The sequence below is a fragment of the Carassius gibelio genome, chromosome A25 (assembly GCF_023724105.1).
Source record: "Carassius gibelio isolate Cgi1373 ecotype wild population from Czech Republic chromosome A25, carGib1.2-hapl.c, whole genome shotgun sequence".
Lineage (NCBI taxonomy): Eukaryota > Metazoa > Chordata > Actinopteri > Cypriniformes > Cyprinidae > Carassius > Carassius gibelio.
Genome location: NC_068395.1, coordinates 7077367 through 7098985, shown reverse-complemented (window position 1 = coordinate 7098985; position 21619 = coordinate 7077367). Strand labels below are relative to the sequence as shown.

General features: G+C 36.8%; 1 protein-coding gene across 2 annotated transcripts in view; it reads right to left on the bottom strand.

Moving 5' to 3' along the window:
- Window positions 1–21402, bottom strand: part of LOC127946999 (synaptotagmin-9-like) — a 29360-nt gene extending 7958 nt beyond the window's left edge. The window contains exons 1-4 of one of the 2 annotated variants that reach the window (XM_052543874.1): window positions 20844–21402; window positions 13858–14221; window positions 13096–13642; window positions 5256–5291 (exon numbers count right to left, since the gene is read on the bottom strand). In XM_052543874.1, coding sequence (XP_052399834.1) covers window positions 5256–5291; window positions 13096–13642; window positions 13858–14221; window positions 20844–20991 — 1095 coding nt within the window. In that variant the 5' untranslated portion in view covers window positions 20992–21402. The remainder of the gene's footprint in view (window positions 1–5255; window positions 5292–13095; window positions 13643–13857; window positions 14222–20843) is intronic. The other variant, XM_052543875.1, reaches the window with a different exon arrangement.
- Between the last annotated feature and the right edge of the window lie 217 nt (window positions 21403–21619).

Genomic DNA, 21619 nt, shown 5'->3' with positions numbered 1-21619 from the left:
GCAAAAAATGACATTGAGAACCAGGCTTATACAGGATGAGCTAACTGTGCTAATGAGATACAGGTGCAAACAATGAGTGCTAATGAGGCCGGGGAGAGGATTATGGGGAATAAAGTCCTTGACAGAGTGCAGAGCTGACAGGACTGAAGATCCCCACGATGCAGCAGATGAGCACCAGGACCACTTTAGAAGAGCTGATGGTGCAGGGGACCACCAAGTTGGCTCAGGCTGAGCAGATGTACACCAAAGTGGAGCTAACGAACCAGGTGACCACCAAGGCAGATGAGGCAGGACTGGAACCCACCATGGTGGATCTGAAGGCCACCAAGGCGGGGCTGACAGAACTGCAATAGAGAGTAAAGAGAGGTTAGAAATGGCCTCAGTGGCTGTAACAAGCCATTCGGAGAGCTCAGGAACAACTTTCGTGGTCGTGTCTGGTCAAGCTAAGAGTTCAGATTTGGCCTCCATGGACAGGCAGAGACTTCAAGGATGGCCTCCATGGGCAAGAAAGGACAGGCAGAGGATTCAAAGATGGCTTCCATGACAATGACAGGGCAGACTATGAGTTCAAAGGCGGCCTCCATGATCATGACAGAACAGGCAGAGAACTAACAGGCTGACACTAACACATGATTAAGGCCTTAGTGAGCTCTGGAGTGGACTCATGGACTGGAGTGTGTTCTGGAGCAGATTCATGGACTGGAGCAGGCTCTAAAGCAGATTCATAGACGAAAGCGAGCTTTGGTGCTAACTACTCGTTGGACTGGAGCAAACTCATGAACTGGAGTAGGCTCTGGAGCAGATTCATGGATTGGAGTGGGCTCTGGAGATGACTCATGAACTGGAACGGGCTCTGGAGCAGATTCATGGACTGGAGCAAGCTCTGGAGTGGACTCTGCCACCTCAGAAGAGTGCATAGACCAGAGACACAAAAAAATCGCAACCACCATTACTGGAAGGGCAGCGGAAGGTGGGAAAACCTCTGAGATCGAGCGACTTGAAATAGCTGAGACCGCAGGGATGACGGCTGTAGACTCTGGCGTGACATCCATGATGGCTGGAGGCTCTGGAGTGGCAGTCACAATGAAATGAGGCTCTGGAACGGGAGGAATGATGGGACGAGACTCAGGAGTAGCAGCCATGTTGTGATGAGACTCTGGAGTGGCAGCCATGTTATGAACAGGCTCTGGTTTAGCAGCCATGTTGAGAAGAGGCTCTGGTGTGGGAACCACAGGACTTTAAGGCACAAAAAGCACAGGACTAGCGAACATTATAACAGGAAATGCAGGTGACTGTGGTGGGCCAAACTCATTGGACACCAGAACTTGTTTTATTGAACATGGTTTAGAATTGCAGTAATGACACATACAAGAAATAGCCAAGAATGACAGTGAGAACCAAGCTTATACAGGATCATCTAACCATGATAATGAGACACAAGTGCAACAAAGAGTGCTGATGAGACCGGGCAGAGGATTATGGGATATGAAGTCCTTGATAGAGTGGCAGAAGTCTGGGGATGCGTCTCAATTAGCTCTCGAGCTTGTGAATCAGTATATTGTTTACACAAATTCGGTCACTGGTAAGTTCCCTGGCTCACAGCACATTGGGACGGCTATTACTTAATTTCCGGTGACATGACTATGTACAACGTCAACGCATAACATTGTAGAATGTAATTTCTGGAATTAATCAACAACAAGCAGGACCATTTTCTTTTTTATATTATTTTTATTCTCTTTAAACACATTGTTCTGTTACATGTTCTTTCAACATTTCAGCTGAATATCAATTATAAATGTTAACTAAATGTGATCATTTCCTGTCTAGGTAACAATGTAGTTCATAGGTCACCAGTGGTCAACCGTTATGTATGCAGCTCTGTAGTTCATCTCAGTGCGTTAATGCAATGACACAACAGGATGGAAGAGAAGACGACGCCATACATTAGTAATGAATCAAAGTGTGTGCTGAACCCAAATGGACCTTTAATGCACATGGCAGCAAGCATGGCTGATCCCACAGCTGCCAGAACTTTCACGTGCTGTCAATTATTAACTGATCTATGATAATGGACACGCTCTGCACAGGAATCAGATGGGTGTGTAGTGTCGCTGAGAGCATGTAAAAACTTTTATCATTACTTAGCTTCTCAATATCTTACTTCTCCCCCAACAGATATAAGATCTCAATGTTGCATGAGGCCCATCAGTTGGCATAACCGGACAAAACTTTGTCTTGCACTGTAAAGTATTACACATTTACTGTTCAAAAGTTTGGAGACTTTTTTTTAAATACTAAAATATTTTATTAGGCAAGGATATATTAAAATGATCAAAAGTCACAGTTAATATATGCTGTTTGTCTGAATTTTCTAATCATCAAAGAATCCTGAAAAAATTAGCACTTTTCCACTAAAAATTTTTTCAACATTTATTATATAAAAAAAATGCTTCTTTAGCACCAAAACAGCACGTGAGACTGAAGACTGAAAATTCAGCTTTGCATCACATTAATAAATTACAATTGAAAATATATTAAAATAGAAAAGTTATTTTAAATGTTAATATTTTCCAGCATTACTGTAATTACTGATTCAAATGAATGCAGCCTCGGTGAGTATGAGACTTTTATTAAAAACATAAAAATAATTAGCGACCCCAAAATTTTGTTTATAAATGTAAACAAACACCCTTAGAATAAGACACATTTTAAAGGGTTAGTTTAGCCAAAAATGATTAAAATTAAGCCATTAATTACTCACCCTGAAGGCATCCTAGGTGTACTGTATATGACTTTCTTCTTTCAGACGAACTCAGTTGGAGTTATTTAAAAAAAATTCTTTGATCTTTCAAACTGTTGGACTCAGCGGGTGTTGCACTCCGTCAGTCCATGAGAAGTTTAATAGAAAGCTCATTAGTTAAAAAAAAAAAGTGTCTCACATGGCTCTGGGGGATGAACAAAGGCCTCCTGTAGTGAATCAGTGCATTTTTGTAAGAAAAAAGTAATTTTATGGGGTAATTTTCATTTTTGGGTGAACTAACCCTTTAAGATTAAGAATTGTTTTCAGACAACATATATCTTTGAAATCTGCACATATTTTTTTCCATAAAAAAAAAAAAAGCAAATAAAGAACAAAACATGAATTACTTAAGTTTATACTTAAAAAAAAAAACATATCTGAAAATGTATTCATTAACTATTAATCATAGAAGGAAACTCGAATCTGAGACTTGGACTTGAGCCACTCATAAATCACACAATTAAGTGTCTTCTGACTAAATACAGACTCCAAATATCACCAATATATGAAATGGATTGCTCTTCAACAAGTTTTTTAAACACCCATACTTGACTGGAGACATGTTTTAAGGATTTTGAAAATGCTAAGAAAAATGGCTGATTTAGCGAATAATGTGTGTGCATGTTTGTATTGTCTTTCTCTAAGTTACTTTGGGCACTGTAGAGAAAACTGCATGAGTGGTCAGCACACCTCATTGGGCTTCTAAGGCTTCCTGACAAATCTAATCATCTGTTATTGTGTGTATTTGAGAAGCTCAGAGGGCCTGTTAAGATAGATCAGTCCCTTCCAGAGCAGTTCAGAGCCCTCGGGCTTCTCGCACAGTGGGAGGCTACATCTATTACGGTGAAGCAGAAAGGTCACAGAAACAAGCAGCAGAGATAGGCTCATTATCTGGCCAGGTCGCAGCACTGCGTCCGCTCCTGACGGCTATACTGAGAACCGTGTTCATTAATGCTCTACAGAGATGAACTGGAACCGGTTGGTGTTTTCCTGCCAGAACTCGGATTTAAGTGCATTTCCACAATCTACTACACTAGTTCTCCATCACCCGCAATTGTCTTTTTAATGCAGGGAGAAAAAAAAATCAAAAACCAAGATAAAAAACTTATTGAACGATCAGTTTACCATCATGCAAACTGACCAAGTCCAGAGGTAAGTCTTTGTTTTCTAAAGGTTCAAATACGGTGACAAACACAACCTTTCCTATCTCCATTGGCATATTTCAAGGGATATTCAATTTAAAAATGAAAAATCTGTCATTATTTACTCAATCTCATGTCATTCCAAACATGTACAGTATGACCTTCTTTCTTCTGCAGAACACAAAAGAAGATTTTTAACTCTAGTTAATGGGGCCAAAATGTTGATGTTTGGATCCCACTTTAAGTTTTTTTTATGTTTCTCTTTATTTATTATAAATAATAATAATAATAATAATAATAATAATAATAATAATAATAATAATAATAATAATAATAATAATAATAATAATAAAAATTAATTAAGGGGTTAAAAATGCTGTTATACATTGGTTAAAATTGACAGTAAAAACATAACGTTAAAAAAAATTTGTATTTCAAATAAATGCTGTTCTTTTGAACTTTATATTCATTAAAGTATTCTGAAAAAAATAAAATAAAATAGAATTATCACCATTTCAGCAAAAAAACTGAGCAGCCGTTTTAAACATATAATAAATCACTGAAGGATCATGTGACACTGAAGAGTGACGTAATGCTGAAAATTCAGCTTCTTGATCACAGGAATAAATTGCATTTTAAAATATATTAAAATGGAAAACAGTCATTTTATACTGTAAAAATATTTCTAAATATTACTGTTTTCACTGGATTTTTTTATCAAATAAATGCAGATTTGGTGAACACAAGAGACTTATTTCAATAAATGTATTTGAACCCTGTACACCTAGGAAAATACAAACAAAACAATTCATCTATAATTCTTGTATTCAAGCAAAGGCCTAAATTGCTCTTAAAAATGGCAAAATAACTTTTCTTGGCAAATGTATTTGAATTATATTTCTTCTCCTATTGAATGGCATCCTAGTACCAAAGTATGCAGAAAGATCAATACATGTAATGGCCTGTGGGCTTGATGTAATGTAGGCAGTTTGTGCTTGTTGTTCTTTGCACATGATAATTAGCATCTAGAAAAGAGAGTGTGGGTAAGGGAGCATAGTGATGTTTCCTCTTGTTGCCTTTGTCTCATCCATACGAAGCACAGTCTTTACTAACAGAGAAGTAAGAGAGGTTAACTCTTGTTGCAATTTAAATCCTAAATTGGATTCTTCTCATCAAGCCACATCCTGGTATCTTCATTATAATGACAAATGCGATGGCTTTTAAAGCAAGCAGCTCACAAAATGAAGAAATAAAAAGCTAGAGGCTTTTGTTTAAAGGATTAGTTCACTACAAAGTCATCATTTACTCACCCACATGTTGTTCCAAACCTCTGTCTTTGCTGAAGACTTGAAACACAAAAGGAGAAATTTTAAAGAATGTGTATGCTGCTATCTTTCCATACAAGATTGAAGCATGATTAGGATCCGTTAGCTCGGTTAAAAAGAACAAAAATCATTAATATTCTGTCTGGTGATCAGTTCAAAGCATTGACAGAAATTTATATTTTTAAAATTGATTTGTACCCTTCAAGGGTACTTTTACCTTTATAAAGCCATTTTTCTAAAAGTGTGCATTATCGTTTAATCAATAAAGTCAATTACAATACTAAGACATTTGAGCTATTACCAAACAAATAAAATCATTATCAACAAAATTCCTCTTTGCAATGCAGAGGAAACACAAAAGCTGCATCTGAAGTGGCATTTAGATGTACACACTGTTTAATGCAGGACTGAGCACTGATATTTTAAACATATGCAATATGGTGTCTAAAACGTCCCTTAACTTATTGTTTTTTGAACCAACTGTATAAAATCAATACCACATTTGTAATCCTGTTGATTTTTGGATAAAAAAAAATGGCACTCTTCGTATGATATTGTTTAACTATATGAAATTATATAAATATATATGTTTTCTGTCCCCATGTCTTGAATTTTGAATCACACAGTGAAAGAGTGCACTCTAAATGCACATGTCCACTAGTCTAGCCTATTAGAGTTCATGCATGCACTCTGTAGTTTGGTTTATAATGTCAAATCACACATCATTAAAACAACATTTACAATATTACCATAGATGATATATATCGCACACCCCATGTCACAGTATCTTTTTTTGACAAAAATGCAGTCTTCACAGAAAAACCTTTAGATTTTAAATGTCATTTGTGCTTACGTTCCAAACATTTGCTCATATTCATAATCATACCAACATTGTCACTGATGTCAAATCTGTTGTGACACATTTTTACATGAACATGCATTTGTGTATATGAGATTTTGAGTTTCATTTATATACCTTTACTTGAGAAGCATATATCTTGAATATAAGTATGTTTTGTCTTACCAGATTCTTAGATTTTTTTGTAAAGGATTCATATGTAAATCAAATGAAAAAAAAAAAATATATATTTAATAATATTAATATTTTATGCAGAGTTGCTTCTCGATTAGTTAAAATTATTACGGTCTAAAATGAATAATTATACAATCTACATGAATACATTTTAAACGCATTTAAAATACACTCTGAAAACAACTCAACATGTTCTGCAATGTTGCTTCTCAAGTAAATCAAGTTAACTATTTAAATCATTTTTAAGGTAATTTAACTGGAAAATACACAACAAAAATAAAGTTGAAATTGATTACATTATAAGTTATGGAAAAACATGTTATCATAATTAATTGATGACATCTTTTTTTGAAGCAAGACAAAAATATCTAAAGACAAAAAGCCTCTAAAGAACATGAAGGTGAGTAAAAGTCAATTTCATGAAATTCATTGATTTGTTGTAGCCAAACAAAAATATCAATATATATAAAAAATATGACTGTTCATCCAAATTTCCCTTCAGTTGCAATTTGTAAGGTTTCTTTCTCAGACCTCTATTAGTATGGGCATGGTGAAATGGGCAGAATATGGTGGGAAGGGGCGGAGCACAGCGTCCAAACAGCTATTAATGCTCCGGACACACCCTCTTTTTGTGTGTGAGAGACATTAAGGGTTCAACCTCATGAAACCAATTCCTCTCAGGCAAGATAACTGAATTACACCCTTCCATCTGTAGACTATAGGATAACAGACGCCTCTGCTCTGATAAGCACTTAAATCAAGTCAGTGGTAGAATTATGGTCACTTGCGCACTTGTGAATGAAATTATAGTGCAGTTGTGAAGAGGTTGAATATGGTTCGGAGAGAGTCTATCTAGTATGATTCTCCATCTCTAAATCCCACCCACCCCCCCTTACTCGTTCAAGGGCCTATTATAAGGCAGAAGGAAAGAGCATGATGAAAACACTGATGCAAGTCAGGGCGATGTAAAGAGGCATGGTAACATTTGTTTAATTGCTGATTTTCTGTTTTGTGACCAGACCACAGGTAATCAATTTGTACTTTAGCACTGGTACAGAACATTTAATTTCATATACAAAATTACACTACAAACTCAGAGTTATCTTAAAAGTTGCTCACATGCCATTACTATTGGTCTACTATTTTAACACGGCTTTGCGCTTTTATATGTCAAAAAGTTGGCTTTGTATCTTATACAGTAATTGTGAGTGTGTATCTCATAACTGTAACGTTAACATTTAAAAATCGCAACATTATTTCTCCTAATGTAATTACACTTTTATATCTCAAAATCGTTTCTGTGCTTTATTTCTTGTAATTGCAACTACTTGTCTAACTATTGTGTCTTCATATCTCGAAACTGTGACATTAGTTCTTGTAATTGTGTCTCTACGTCTCACAGATTCAAACTTTAGCTCACAGCTACCTTAATAGAGTTACATATATTGGCTTTTGCGAAATATCTAAACTAAAAATGAAGCAAAACATTTAAACTTTTCAGCAACTTTTTGCATATGTCTGCTACTACGGCCTACTCAGACTTACGTCTTTCTCTTTCAACTGCTGTAAAGCTTTACATTATCTCCCTAAAATGGCACTGCAAATGGAGTAGGCTTTACTGACTTCAACTCCAGACTATTTCAGAATGTCTGCTGAAACACCCCTGTCTTTCATGTCTAGGAATTCTTTAAAAAACACAAAAATAGAAGCTTTGTTATAAGTCCTTCCATCTCAGTCAGATTGCTAAATTGCTTGATTTAGAATGGAGGTATGGGATTATGATGAATACAATTGGATTAAATTGACTTTTTTTCATCATCATGTTTTCTTGGGGTCAGCAGAATTACCGTAATTATATATATTTTTTAGGATTTTTATATTTCTTTATTCAGCAAGGATGCATTAAATTGATCAAAAGTGCTTTTACTGTGTTCCTGTAGCTCAATTGGTAGAGCATTGCGCTATCAAGCGCAAGGTTGGGGGTTCGATTCCCCGGGAACACATAATAGGTAAAAATTGATAGCCTGAATGCAATGTAAGTCGCTTTGGATAAAATGCTAAATGCATAATTTTTTTTACAAATTAATTTTTCAAATAAATACAACTAGGATGGGTAAAAAAACAAACAAACAATAAACACCATATCCTCACCATGTGTCACTAGGACTTGCATGTAAAATGCGAAATGTCTCCCAGTCATTCCCAAACAGATTAAAGCCCACATTCCCCAGTTTCAAGTTTACAAAAAAAGAGTGTCATTCCAGTCATAATACAAGGTAAAATGTGAATCCTGACAGGAGATTCAATAGCACTAAATCCTGCTGATCGACCTTTTACTCTTCCGGATTAGTGATGCCTCAATCTTTCTCTCTCCAGCTGGGTGGAATGGATTGGCCTTTTCGTACATTAACTAGCTTGTGTTTTATTTATAGGCAGAGCCAAATTACACCTTGAATAGATCTGAGCAAACATAATCATTCATTCAGATTGGAATGCAAATTTCTTGAGCTCAAAAAATAAAAAGGTTAAGGTTGCTTTTTTTTCATCAGATGTGTTATTCAGAAAGTTGTATTCACATGTCACGATCGAGTATGGATGATTGTATTTCATTTCAATCCAAGAGCAGCTGTGCTGCTGGAACTCTCATGCATTTTTAACAAGTTACTCAGAATCCCTAAAGTAATACAGAGAGTTATCATGGAGGCAGAGATCACTCTGACATCTGTGCTACACTGTTCGATGCTGATCGATGCCAGTTATATAGAAATGAACCTGACACAATCAAATTGGGATGGAAGAAAGATACAGATAAATGGTACAAATGCTATATTTTATTTATTTATTTATTTTTGTTCTTAACACATCTGCTTTATTCGATTCGATCAATGAGTGCTTGCGTAAACATGTTTTATCAGAATTAGCATAAACATGATTTGTACTTTTAAAGTCAACATAAAATCAAGACATTAATCCAATTTACTTTCTTAATACATATGAAGTGTGTTTTTGTGCTTTTCTTCCTTTCTTAGCATTACATCACTTGCTCACCAATGGATCCTCTGCAGTGAATGGGTGCCGTCAGAATGAGAGTTCAAACAGATAAAAGTCCCAATAATTCACAAGTAATCCACACAACTCCAGTCCATCGGTAAAAGTCTTATGAAGTAAAAAGCGGTGTTTGCAAAAAACAAATCCATCTTTAAATTGTGGCTTAAAATGGCCAAAAATGTCCATAATAACATTTCCTTCAGTGAAAAAGTTCATCCCCTGTTGTCCTCTCACATCAAAATCCAACAACATATTTGTTTAGAACTGTTTTGGCTTGTAATTGGTGCTTGATCTGTGCATATTTCTCTCCTGATTCAGATAAATATTTTTGATAGAGGACTCATATTTTTCCAGGTAACAACGGTTTGAAGTTAAAAAACATCTTAATGATGGAGTTAAGCTGTCTGGACTCTCACTCTGACAGCACCCATTCAATGCAGAGGATTCATTGGTGAATAAGAGATGTAATGCAAAATTTCTCCAAATCTATTCAAATGAAGAAACAAACTCATTTACATCTTGGATGGCCTGAAGGTTAGTACAGTTTTACATTAGTGTTAGATATACAATCAAGCGTCCAAAAATGATTAATGCATGGATGGGCACACATGGATTGTGTTCCTCCAAGCTCGTGATCCCTAGAGGTATGGCCCACTTATATGCACTGAAACAGCCTGTGACGCTTGCTATTACTTCAAGCTAACCTCTAGATCCTGTGAAACTCGCTGGTTTGAGCTTTTCAGAGAAATAAATAAATAAAACATTAAACCACTGCTACAATAAACTTGCCGTCAATGTTGAGTACTCATTACTAGCATGATGATTGACAAATATCCAATATAATACAATTTGTACCATACTGAAGGATGCAGTTTGTTGTGTATTTTAGCATCTTTCACCCAAACAGCTGAGAATTTTTAGGTTACTGCATATAAACTAGGGGTGTGCAAAAAATCTAATGCGATTTTCATGCACATCTCATCAGTAAAGACGCTCCTATAATTAGAAGTATATCTCCAGTACGTGTGTTCAGATCAGGGTTGCCAGGTTTTCACAAGAAATCCTTAAAACTAGTCCAAAACTAGAACAATCACATTTCCGGGAGGTTCACAGAAAAAAACATTGCTTCCCGGGGTTAAAATATATGTTTTTTTTTTTTTTTTTTTTGCAGGGTTGCCTTGGTAAAATCGGCATTTTAGGGGCTAAATATCACGTTACTTGTATTGGGGTCGCTTTGACCCGCGGACATGAAAAACAACCACAGACTTGGCAACACCAGTTGGCATTTACTACACCGAGCCGTAATTCACTGACAATCTACACAAAATCGATGTTAAAATCGCAGTCATTTTGAAAACGATTTTGTGTTAGTTGTCGGTAGACTACGGCTCTGTGTAGTAACTGACGCTCCACCTGAACCAGTGTTGCCAAGTCTGCGATTGTTTTTCATGTCCGCGGTTTGAAGCAACTCCAATACCAATAACGTGAAATTTAGCCCCTAAAATGCAAATTTTACCAGGGCAACCCTTCCAAAAAATGTATATTTGAAACCCCAGGAAGCAATTTTTATCGGGGAACCTCCCGGAAACGCGATTGGGCTAATTTTGGACTAGTTTTAAGAAGCAACTGGGTAGGATTTGTTGTGAAAACCTGGCAACCCTGATCTGAACGCACGTGCTGGAGATATACTTCTAATAACAGGAGCGTCTTTACTGATGAGATGTGCATGAAAATCGCATTAGATTTTTTGTCCAGCCCTAATATAAACAATTTAAAATTACAGATTAGGTTTCATGAGATTTATTTGAACAGGGACACTGTAAAATATACATTAACCTTAAAAAGGAGAGATGCATTATACCAGGTTGTTGCACTTATGCTAATTTCCACCTGGAGTCACTGGGCAGGCCGATGACAAATAGATACACATGTTAATAATACATTTACCCCAAAAAAGAATTACAATTACCACACCCTTCATTCATTCCTCACCATAGCATACCTGTGTGAACTATTTCTTTAAGAACAGTATGTCATTAAAAGACCGCCTGCACACAAACACTTTTATGTTTCTTTCTTGGGTCTACTTATGAACCGGATCAATTTCTCCCATCAGACATTTATCCTGCACTCTCCTGTTAAAAACAATAAACCTAAAACCGCTGTGTATTCATGTCAGAGCAAACTCTCCAGCTACTTCAAATATAGGTCACCCCTACGTGGGCCATGTGTGATTATGAAATATTCACGCTTCTCAAAGTATATTTATATGTTGCTACCTTTGAAGCATGAAAGTGATCGGAGGAGAGAGAAAACCATGCTCAAATATCTGAGAAATTACACTTAAAAAGTATAATGTACAAGTAATAAAAATATTGGACCTGTCAATTAATACTACTAAAAAGTATACTTTAAATGGTGAAAGAACTTTGTAAATGGCAAGATTTGACACAGCAGTCAAAAGGTTTTGTCTGATGTTTCTATCAGTAGAACAGAAATAAAATCAAACACTGACTCAACAAGACATAACCTAGACAATATACAATTTAGAATAAATAACACATATTTTCCATTCAATAATTTACTTTTTACTTCATTTTATACAGTAAAAACAGTAAAAGTCTGAAATATTAATTACAATTTAAACAATTGTTTTATATTTGAATAAGTTAATTATTCCTATAATGTCAAAGCAATTACTCGAGTCTTTAGTGTCACATGATCCTTCAGAAATCATTCTAATATGCTGATTTGGTGCTTATAAAACATTTCTTATTATCATCTAGGGCTGTCACTTTTAGTTTGAAAATCGATCGCACAATCGATTGGACCAACCAAAAAAGTTTCGAAAATTAAAATAGGAAATCGATTTTAACCAAATATGTACACTATTGATTTTAAAAGAATTAAACAATTAAAAAATATGTAACAAAACTCACAAACAAGCAGAAAAAGAAAATAAAGAATTCCGAAAGTGCAGTATGCGTTGCGAAAGCTAGATATAAAATACCAGCAATTTTACGCGCCTACAAGACCCAGTGACGTCGAAAGCGACCTCTCTGCATTCACACCAAATGCGATTGATTTCAATGTTAAGTCAACGTAAAGACGCCTTTGCGTGCGTCTGGAGGTCTCGCGGCGCGGTAGATGCAAAAAAGCCTCATTCGCGCATCTAGTTACAGGAGATTCTGAGTTATGAAAAGGACCATTGCAAGCTGACAGCGACCGGTAATACCCCCACCTTGCTGCACCTGAGTGTCCCTGGGATGCATCCTTGATTAATAAAATGTGAAATTTGTTAAAAAAAAAAAAAAAAATTCTTACTGATAACATTTTTTCCCCTCTTGATTTCACTAATTACAAGCATTTTCAAAAAACAAAACAAATAAATACATTTATAATACATTTTTAATTTAATTTAAACTGACACTATAATCTGGGTACAAATTCCCTGCATAGATTTCCAAAAGCAGCCTCCTGGACCTGGATAAATCTATCTTGAGTCACGCACTCAAAGATGCCACAGTGTTGAAACACTTCATACAGGAGCTTATAGAACCCACACCTAATTAAAACCTGAAATCCTTTTGATGACAATTCTACCTTGCTTTCAAATCATGAATTTTACTATTTGAAGATTCTTCCATTGTCAACATTATTTAAGAGGACTAAGCACATAAGATGAGATGAAATTACACGAAAAATGCTAGTTCAGTATATATAGACACGTTAAGGAAGACTTACCGCACTAACATAAAGGATATCCCTGCAGAGCTTGGTTTCCTGCGGAAAGTCAGGTAGATCCAGGAAGTTGTCCACCACCACTTGACCAATGACGTCATGCCGCGAGAAGCGATCAAAGTCGTAGACGCTAAAATGGAGCTTGCGTGTGGGAAGCTCAGCGTACTCCACAGGAAACAGGAACACCTCGTCAAAGATGGGGTTCAGAGTCTTGCGGTGGACCTTGGTTTGATGCTTGGTTTTGCGGTCTGGCAACAGGTAGATCTTCACGTACGGGTCGGATGTTCCCGTAAAGTCCTTTGCAGGTAGATCTTGGGCTTTGTGGATCTTCACAATGAGCTGCTCCAAATCACAGTCGTATTTGAGGATGAAGTGCAAGCGGCCACAGCTGTCCGCTCGTCTGCCGTCGTCCGTGTCCACCGACCGCTGTTTGTAGAGCTCAGGCTTGATGCGGCCCAAACCTGGACCCGATATGGACTCCTGTCTCTGGAACTGGGCCAAGTTGAAATCAGGGTTGGAGACGTTCATCTGTCTCCGGATGGAGTTGTGCCTGCAGCGAAAAAGAAAGGGGGCGGATGTCTTGTGTGCGATTTGCTGGCTTCATATGCTAGACATCTTTGAATAATGAGACTGAGAAGAACTTTAATTAAAGCTGAAGGTCACAGAGGCCCACACTGTCTGACAAATGCCAACTGGGAATTTCTAAATGAATATCAATGGTGGGTGAGTGATTACGCCTGATAAAGTCAGAAAAACATGACTCACCTGACAGATGAGGTCGGTTCGGTGACTTGTCGTTGTACACGAGCTATGTGAATGTGGTTGAGCTCCTTGGCCTTAGTCTGGGCCTCCAGATGGATGTCCGGGGACGTATGGCTGATCTTCATGGCTGACTCCCGGAGCACCAATGGTGCATTAGGATCCTTCTCAAAGTCTTCACTGTATTCCCGCTCCAGGCCCTCCACCTCGGTCAGGACTGGCTGCTGCTCGCCCTGCTGGTCTTTTAGGCCGGGCAAGAAGCGATCTCGCAATGGCACCCAAAACAACTTCCATGACACGAACAGGGAGACGGCAAATAGCGCCAGGCCACATGTGGTCACCAAGAGGGACAACAGGCTCACAGACACATCTGGAGCAATAACAAAGAGAGAAAGTCGGTCACTGGAAGGTGTTCAAAACTTTCAAGATATTTATAGACTAGCTTTAAAAGTCTTGTAAGCAGCTTTTTTTGAAATACCAGACTTAAAATAACCCTCCCGGCTCCAGCTGAAAAAAACTAAACAAAATGTTAACAAATAAAAAAAAAAAAAAAAAAAAAAAAAAAAGAGATCAAGCATTCACCTATTCCGGAAATCAAGGGAGGCCATCAGAAAACTAGCCAATCAGAAAGACTCTCTGGCTGTGAATCATTTTGCACATTTATGTTTGTTGACATGTATTTGGAGAGAGAGAGAGAGAGTGTCTGTGGTTTGAAATTAGCAAAATGGCTAGAATCACTCACAGAACCATTTGTGAGGTGCTGTTTACTAGACTATACGCCCATTCACACAAAGGACAATAATTGTAAAAATAATTGGCAACAATTGAAAAATGGCAACCTCTGGGATCAAAGGTGGACTTAACACAAAAAGAGAGCTTTAATAAATGCTTTAAAAGACATCTGTTACAAACCATTTTTTTCCCTTCAAAAATGAATTCTGAAAACTTTATAACACTTTTTGCAATCCAGATATTAAGACAGTTTGTAAAAGACATCTCTTAATATCTGGGCTGGAGTTGAAGCTTTATTCTCGCTGATGAATGCACAGTAATAGAAGATACATTTAAGATCGACTCACACTCTCTATGTATCTTTCTTTCTCTCTCTCTCTCTCGGCCCCTTGAGATGGTTTCTCTGAATTAGGCCACCCAGGCAGACATGCTTTTAGTGTGGACTGAATGAATCCCTTTCAGATAACCCTGCCTCCTGTTTGCTTTTCTGTCCTCTCCGAATCCTTTCTCCCTATACTGGGGAAGGAAAATGCATATGTTCAGACTATTTTTGCAGGTCATAACACCTGAGACGGACTTAGGGTGTCCTTAAAGTAATAGTTCAGTCAAAAATTGAGGCAATTCTGTCATTATTTACGTGCACTTATGTTATTCTGAACCTGTGTGACTTTCTTCCTGTCTAGAGCACAGAAGAACATGTGATTCAAGATATTAATGCAGCTTTTGCATATAATGAAGCAATCAGGGGCTGCCAACCTCCAAAAGTTACACAAAATAAAAGCATCATAAAACCTGTGGTCATCATTCACTTTCATTGCATGGATAAGAGCAGTGTGCACATTCTGCTAAACACCTCATTTTGTGTTCTTCAGAAAAATTTCTAAATTATTAAATATTAGATTAAATAATGAACTGGAGGAAATATTATTTTAAAACATCAGATTAAAGTCAAGACTTTTCTTTTAAACATCTTGGGTTTTTCTGTTTATAATAATGATGAAATATACTTCCCAATAAACCATGAGAGAACAGATTGCATTAGATATCATGTGCAGGCCTCATCATTTGGTCATGATGTGCTCATAAAAGCTAGAAACATTTGACTAAACAGATCCTCCTGCAAGCTTTATACTGGGAAATCATAAATTGAATGGATTAATCATTTCTTCCTTTTGTAATGCTGTCAAGGTGTAACCAGTATTATTAGCACTGAACACTGTTCCATAGACTTTAATAGACTCTAGTGGGATTTCAGTGACAGTAAGTTAACCATGAGCTTCATTTGCAAAACAGTGTGAGTGCACTAAACTATGTGCATAACATCCAGCACACTTTGAATACAACAATATTCCTGTCTGCATGAAATATGTTATAGCCATTTTGAAAGTTTCATATTCTGCACTGAAATCAACCCTTATAATAAAACATAACTATAAATTCAAACAAATTTCTCACCAATTTGCAAAATGTGAAGAGTTACAAATTGCAATGAGAGAATGTTGGCTAAGAATACATTATACATTATGCTATAATGTAGTAAAATATGCACACAAAAAAGAAAAGAAAAAGAAAAATCTAATTTTCTATAGTCACTGTGTGCTTAAGGTTAACATAAGGGCATACATTGGTTAAGGAAAAGAATCACCCCCCTTAAAAATAAATCACCATTTTGTTGCTTTGCACCCTTGAAATGAAGATGTATTATCCAGCTGCCTTTACTCAGTGCAACTTATATCATCCAAGTAAAAGATATAACACCAACATGTCAGAAAAATAAAAATAAAAAAACGGAATCACTAAGTCGGAAAAAGGATCACCACCTTTTGCTTTAATTACAGTCTGTTGCGATATATGTCTAACTTTGCACATCTAGACTTTCTAATATTTTTCCTGTTATCTTTGCAGAACTGTTCAATTTCAGTGAATTTTGATGGTGAGCGTTTGTGGACTGCAGTCTTCAAGTCATTACGCAGATTTTCAACGAGGTTTAAGTCTGGGCTCGGACTAGGCCATGCAAGGAGATTCACCTTCTTCTCCTTCAACCTCTGTGTGCTCAGTTTTGCTGTGTGCTTTGGATCATTGTTCTGTTGGAACGTAAACCTTCTTTCCATTGACAACTTTCTGGCAGAGGGCAGCAGATTCTCTTTAAGAATTTGACGGTATTTTGCCCCATCCATTTTTCCTTCTGTCCTGACAAGTGCTCCCGTCCCTGCTGCAGAGAAACACCCCATAACAGGACATTACCACCTCCACGCTTTACTGAAGTAATGTTATTGGGATGGTGAGCTGTATTGGATTTCTGCCAGACATATCGTTTAGTGAAGAAGCCAAATAATTCAGTTTCCCCCTGGCTCTTTCATCCAGTTTGGAGTGATGTCCTGATCCAGGGAGGATCTGTTGTACCAAAAACCTTCCATTTCTTAATAATAGACTTGACTGTGCTTCTACACATTGATAAAGCTTTTGAAAATTGTTTGAGTCCATCTCCTCACTTGTGCCTGTCTTTATTCCGGAGATCTTTTGACAGTGCCTTGCCTTCCATAGTTGATTATTTGTTGCACTACCAACGACTGCTCCAGGAAAGCTCTTTTCATGTTAGGCTCATCAAAATGACCACAGCTGATCACAACTGAAAGTCAAATGGCTTTGTGTGCCATTGAGAATGTGATTAGCTACACCTGAGTTTACAAATAATTTTTTGGATGAGGTGATCCTTTTTCCAACTCAGTGATTTTATGCATTTCTTTTTTTGACATGTTGGTGTTATATCGTTCACTTGGATGTTATAAGATGAGTAAATACAGCTGGATAAAACAATAACTGTGTCCGTCATCATTTTAGGCAGCAAAGTAACACATTTTGATTATTTTAAAGGGGGCCGATTCTTTTCTATACCCATACAATATGAACAAATGATGCAACAGAGAACATGGTCTGCCTAGCAGCCTCACTGGAACACATATTCAGTTCGATAATATTTTGTGCATATTGTTTATATGAGTGCACATGCATATCATGCATATCGTCACAAATATTAGGGTATGGTTTACTGGCTGAGCTGATGTAAGAGTAAATGGCATCTTACATGGTGGCAAAAGTGCAAATTCAATTAACTTCAATCTACTAGTTAAGGAAACTTTTGTTAAACTAAAAATGCCTCAAAGATGTGACTAGCAGGTGAGTAGCTAGCTCATGTCAAATAAATCAGATGTGGGATATTATTACTGATTACAAGTTTTCACTGTAACTGCTTTTCTTAAGATGTCTTTGCTAAAAAATATATTTTTAAATGAATTATGGAGATGCATGTAGCCCAACAAATGGAAATCCTGCTTTAAAGTTTCAGTTGTCTTTTTTATAGAGGCATCGCCTGTTTGTTTACTACCGAATATGCATTAGCCAGACTAGCTGGAGAAATATAGGTATAATGTGAGCTAAGAAAATAAACAAAACAATTTATGACCGCATATTTGTCAGATTCCATTCCTGATTTTAAATATCTATTGAAACAAAACAAACGTTTAAAAGATTAAGCTCTTTCTCCTTTCAAATTTCGAAGAGCTGCTCTTTTATAACTGGAAATTACATTTCCAAAATGTCTGCTTAGTGAACTTGCCATAAAAGGGAGTTTGATTTAAAAGGAGTCAAATACAATTAAGCTTGTTCACTCAATGCGGGTATTTCTTCCTTTTCAGGCATTAAAAGCAATCATTCAGAAAGAGCAGTGCATCTCTATGGAAACATCTTCATGTTGCATCTGTGTTGGTTACAAATATGGAAACTAAAGATTGCGTCTACAATCCCACAAGACACTAAACTCATTTCTGAGCTCTGACATCACATTATTAACTTATCCAGCACAAGATTAATGACACTGGTTTAAAGTGAATTTGTATACCATCACTCACCGCCCAAATAAATAAATAATAATAATAAGATAGCATTCTCCTTCCTGTTTTGTCCTTTGAGCACAGATGAACTTACTTTTATATGTAAACAGAGGAACATGAGCCCTCCAGCTGCGGTAAACACACCTGAATGTCTACAAGAAAGGTCATGACACTTGCCAGAGAAGACAAGGCAATGGATTCAAGGTGTCAGGTGGATTAGAGCCAGACCTTCCTGACAAATTGCCTCTCCTATCTCATTTTGAATGTTAATTTTAAAGTACATTCCTGGAGATCATGTTGTTATGCATCTTTTTAAGCAGGTGTCTGCTGCTTAAGCATCAGCAGGTGTAACATAAATCCAGACACATGTGGGTATTTGTTCACATATGAACACCAAAACACTTTTTAATCATGCACCTACATGAATTATGAACATGCATATGCATGTAGATAGTTCAACAGACCATATTCACCAAGCTCAACCTCTCACAACGTCTATTTTTATTTCTGCTTCTGTAATTCCAGGCGGCAGACCGCAGATGCTAGCAGCTGTTAGCCAATCAGAATGAAGCTGGACGAATGTTTGTGAACTTGATGGCAAGACACAACATTTACAAGGTTTATAGGTTGACCAATCAAATACTTTTTATGACAGTCCAGATCTCAATGGTAGTAGAAACTATTGCTATGAATAAATATGATTTACTAGTGCACAACCTTCACAGTCAATATCCCTTCACTGGCACATATTATCAGCATTGCTTATTATGGACGTGTCATAAACTTGCCTGTGTGAGAATGAGACACTGTCTTTCCTGTGTTTGGGCTGTCAGATACAAAAACACTTGTCAATATGTGTCCACAGGTTGCCTGAACTGTCTATAAGTCATCGGTTACAGTGATGTGTTATCAACCTCTAAAAGTGCTGGGTTCCCTTGGGTTTCATTACAAAAGGCTTTCCACCATACAGGCACATTGCAGCGACACATGTGTATTCCCATTATGCTAAAGTATATTTACTGGGTTCCTCTGAACTGAGCTGTTCTCTTTCATAAAATTTTTGCTCAGCCCATCTTGAGGGGCCGAATTACTATGAATCGTTCTCCCATGAAGTCTGAAGGCCTCGTGCTAACAGATCTTAATGCAGGGTAATCGCAACGGAGAAAGTGTACGGAGTAGCAGGGTGGGTGGACTCCTAATGGCTTCCTGTCGACCGCTCAGTGTCTCTGAGGATGAAGACGACAGCATCTGAGGAGAGGCTAGGATCTATGAATGAAGGTTAAGTGAAGCTAATGTTTAGTTAAGCCCATATACTTCATACTGAGTCAAGCAATGCTCTATTTCTGTCATCGATGACAGGTTGTTTCGGGAAATCCTGTGAAAGCTTTCAGGAACACTATATGCCTGTATAATAATTTTATGTAATAAAATATAAGTATGATCATTTCACTTCTGAATGCAGAAAACAAAAAAAGAAAAGAAAAAAGAAACGTTATTAATGTTCCTGCAAGAATGTTAGTGCTAAAATTACACTGCATCTTATATGCTGCAGCATTAAACCTGAATGAATGTTTTGCTGCATTTCAAATGGACAGCTCTAAATAGGTCATTAATACTGGTCTGTGAGGATTGGGGCTGGGGTTTTTTTGTGTGTACTTTTCTTGACTACACTAATAATAATAATAATAATAATAATAATAATAATAATAATAATAATAAATACATACATATATACATACATACATATATATATATATATATAATATCAATTATATATAGCGTTCTTTCAATTTTGCTTATCAGCTAGGCTATGTAGCCTACAAACTAAAATAACAACTAACAAACAAAATAAATAATACAAATATATAATATAATATATAATATAAAACAGAAAATGAAAATCTAGTAGCCTAACCTTCATTGTGTAAATAAGACGTTGAAAACAAATATATATATATATATATATATATATATATATATATATATATATATATATATATATATATATATATATATATATATATAGCGTTAATCTTAATAAATAGCCTACTTTTTGTTTTAGATAATTTATTGGGTGTGGTTATACTTTAATGACAACAAACTCCATCAATGCTAGCTGCTAAAGTTAATTAGCCGAGCGCATTAATTAAATTAAATTAAATGACATCTAGGCTAGTTCAAATAAGGAAATTTGCTTAAAACGCTTTAATAACTTTCTGGCAAGTAACGTTAAAGATTGCTGAAAGTGCTATTGAACAAGTTTAAGGATTTTATGTAGTTTGAAAGAAGCAGATTATTTGTTTCGACAGATAAAACATTAATAACACTGAAAACATAATGTTTTAAACAGGAATTAAAAAATATCCTTACCAGAGTCCGAAAATCTTGGTCTCCCGAGATCGCGAAAATAGTAGGTGAAATCCAAACAGTTTTTATCGTGCACCTCCCCTCTCGAGCACAGATCGGACAGAAGCTCCAGCGCCTTTCCACAAATCTCATCCTCTCTGTCTGCAGGCATTTCCCACCAGCATCCTTCTAAATGAAGACTCCTAAAACGCCTATCGAGACACTGCTGACCGCCACTTCCAGCTTCTGACAGCGCTCTTCATACTCGTCCAGCACAATCCCATAAGGAAAGTTGAATTGAACAGAGTCCAGTGGTGTTTAGATCAAGCCCACAAGTTTGCACACATGTGAATGGCTCTAGTTGAGCGCACACCGCTCCGTGACACTGGTTGAATTCACTCAGCTGGGCTACACCCGAAGAAAACACCAAGTGTCGGTGCTGAATTGCATCTTCATGAATAAAAAGATGTTGGCTGGCTCGCATCTCCCTCAATACAAGCCTTCTGGGATCCCTTGTCTTCTGCCAATCTAAAACTGCTCCTCCCACACTAGCTTTGCTCTTCTCCACAGACATCTATTAAGGGATCATTTGGCTACACAATCCCACTTGTGCTCCTCAAATCCATAATAATTCAAGTTGGAGAGGAATTTAAGAATGAGAAAACAGAAAAAATAAATAAATAAAAAATAGATCTGCCAAAATGGTTCCAGAGAGCAACGGTTTTGTAAAACATTGACAAAGGCTAACAGTTGCAAGTATAGACGAAATACAAATAAAAAGGTTTTGAAGAGTAAACTTG